At 39.1% G+C, this 2,376-nt stretch overlaps 2 protein-coding genes across 2 annotated transcripts; both read left to right on the forward strand.

The window, feature by feature from the left end:
• Positions 1 to 103: 103 nt before the first annotated feature.
• On the forward strand, positions 104 to 1,582 carry LOC111032650 (the record flags this gene model as incomplete). Its single annotated transcript, XM_022313053.1, has 4 exons — positions 104 to 365; positions 448 to 510; positions 616 to 1,148; positions 1,355 to 1,582. Coding segments are annotated over 4 exons (1,086 nt in total), but the record flags the coding sequence as incomplete, so codon positions are not given.
• A 69-nt stretch (positions 1,583 to 1,651) lies between these two features.
• On the forward strand, positions 1,652 to 2,252 carry LOC111032651 (craniofacial development protein 2-like; the record flags this gene model as incomplete). Its single annotated transcript, XM_022313054.1, has 1 exon — positions 1,652 to 2,252. A coding segment is annotated over exon 1 (601 nt), but the record flags the coding sequence as incomplete, so codon positions are not given.
• Positions 2,253 to 2,376: the final 124 nt, after the last annotated feature.

The raw sequence follows: 2,376 nt of genomic DNA on the forward strand, positions 1-2,376 counted from the left end.
ACCCATACGTCCTCTTAACTCAATTAAAAATGATCATAGACTTGACCAGGGCTAAATTAATTTATAACCTAAGTAAAGAATTATTTTATTTCGCATTCTGTAGTTGCGTCAACTTGAAGATCTTATGTCATCGAAGTTGACACAATCTGCACACACACAGACCGAGAGTGAATTGTCCCTATCCGCGGTGCAAGATTTAGACAACAAGGTAGACACCAAATTGTCAAATTACCAACGATCGTTGATGGAAAAAATTGACGATGAATTAAAAACCATCGGCTGTGACGTTAAAAGTATCAAACACTGTTATGGAATGTTAAATACAAGTTTCCACGAGATGGAAAACAAATTGATTTCATTAGAAAGTAATTAGTAATTTTTATCTAAAACACGTATGTAATTATCATATATTATATATTATATATTATGATGTTTGTTTGTATAAAGATAATTCAGAGAAGCCGATGCGCAAATATAATGATATTAAGACTAGGATTGCAGCCCTAGAAAGTATGATATACATTGTCTATGTCATTTTGATGTATACTCATGAATCAATTTTATAGTTCTTACTTAACAATTTTTTTTTTATGTGTACGATATGTATGTGTGCAGGAGATGTAATGAAAAATTCATCACAAATTATCGGTTTGAACTATTCACTGCGTTCGTTGGAGTGGACTAGACCACAATCCTTCGGGTCCCCTGGAATGTTTCCTCCCGATAACCGATGTTACAACGAACAAGCTTCATTCGCTGCAGCTCCATCATATTATGATATGCCACCAACGGCAAAACCCGGGCCGAGTGGAGCAGTTTTGCCTCCATCGCCACCTGCACCCCCGTCGACTAGTGTATTTTGTCAACCACTGCCACCCGCACCCCCAGCGCCGTTGTCTCAGAATATTCCAAAAAAATCGGATTCAGACAAATCCAGCTCTTCCTCAACAGCGAAAGGTGAACAAGTGTATGGGAGGATCCCAATAACCACTGAGATCCTAAAGTCTATTGTTCTCAAGCCACCTGGCGAGAGGAAGAGAGTGAGCAAACCCTTTTCAGCGAAAGTTGAGGAAGTGTCTGGGAGGACCCCAATAACCGCGGAGATGTTAAAGTCTGTTGTTCTCAAGCCACCTGGCGAGAAAAAGAAAGTAAGCAAATCCGTGACGATATAATCGCTGCGATATTGTTGAAAATGTCCGGCGTTGGGAAAGTAGCGTCCCCATCGCCCAGTACCCTTCATTGGGCGCTGCAATAGCCCCACTCTGGTCTTAAGTGATTGGAGTGGTCTGGCCCTCCAGGTTGGGGGTTGGGCGCTGGGTTAACAACCCAGCCTCGTAAAAAAACTTATGTTCAGGAACCAAACAAAAAGCCTCAGAATAGTGGAGATAAGGAAAACAAAAATGGAAACTGGAAATCGGAAATATCTTTGGGTACATGGAACGTTCGCACATTATACAGCACTGGAGCGGCACATACAGTGACGCAAGAAATAGGGAGATATAAACTTAAAATTGTGGCTTTCCAAGAAATTAGATGGCAAGGAACGGGATCCTTGGACATTAATAATCATACCATTTTCTAAGGAGATTGCGATGATCGACGACAATTTGGTACGGGTTTCATAGTTCATAAGTCAATGGTACCAAACGTAATGGAATTTAAGACATTTAACCCGAGAATATCACTATTAACAATTAAAGCATACTGGTTTAATCTCACAATTATTAGTGTTCATGCCCCTACTGAGGAAAAGACTCAAGAAGAAAAAGACGACTTCTATGATGAATTAACGAACGTAGTATATGGAATACCTAATAACAGAATAGTGGTTATATTAGGAGACCTTAATGCAAAAGTAGGAAAAGAATTAATATTTAAACCAACCATTAGCCACCATAGCTTACATGAAGTAACTAACAATAATGGCCTCAGCCTAATCGACTTTGCAACGAGCAAAGGCTTAGTGATCAAGAGCACAATGTTTCCCCATAAAAAGGTCAATAAGGGAACATGGAAGTCACCAGATGGGAATCACACAAATCAAATTGACCATGTACTAGTCAATAACAGGTTCAAAAACAGTATTACGGATGTCAAAACGATGCGAGGAGCGGACTGTGACTCTGACCACTATTTGGTTAAGGTAAAAATTAAAGCAAGAGTGAAGAGAAGGGTGGCAACAAGGCCAAACGTAATAGACAGATATGATATAACTAAGTTCACAGATGAAATTTTCTGTAAACGTTTTAAAAGTGAGATACACAAACGCAGCAGTGAATTAAATATAGATAGTATAGACTCAATAAATAATATGTGGAGGAGGGTACAGGAGACAATAAAAGAAACATCAGCTGAAGTCCTGGGAAAACTAAAAAA

The sequence above is a fragment of the Myzus persicae genome, unplaced genomic scaffold, assembly GCF_001856785.1.
Source record: "Myzus persicae strain clone G006 unplaced genomic scaffold, MPER_G0061.0, whole genome shotgun sequence".
NCBI classification, from domain to species: Eukaryota; Metazoa; Arthropoda; class Insecta; order Hemiptera; family Aphididae; genus Myzus; species Myzus persicae.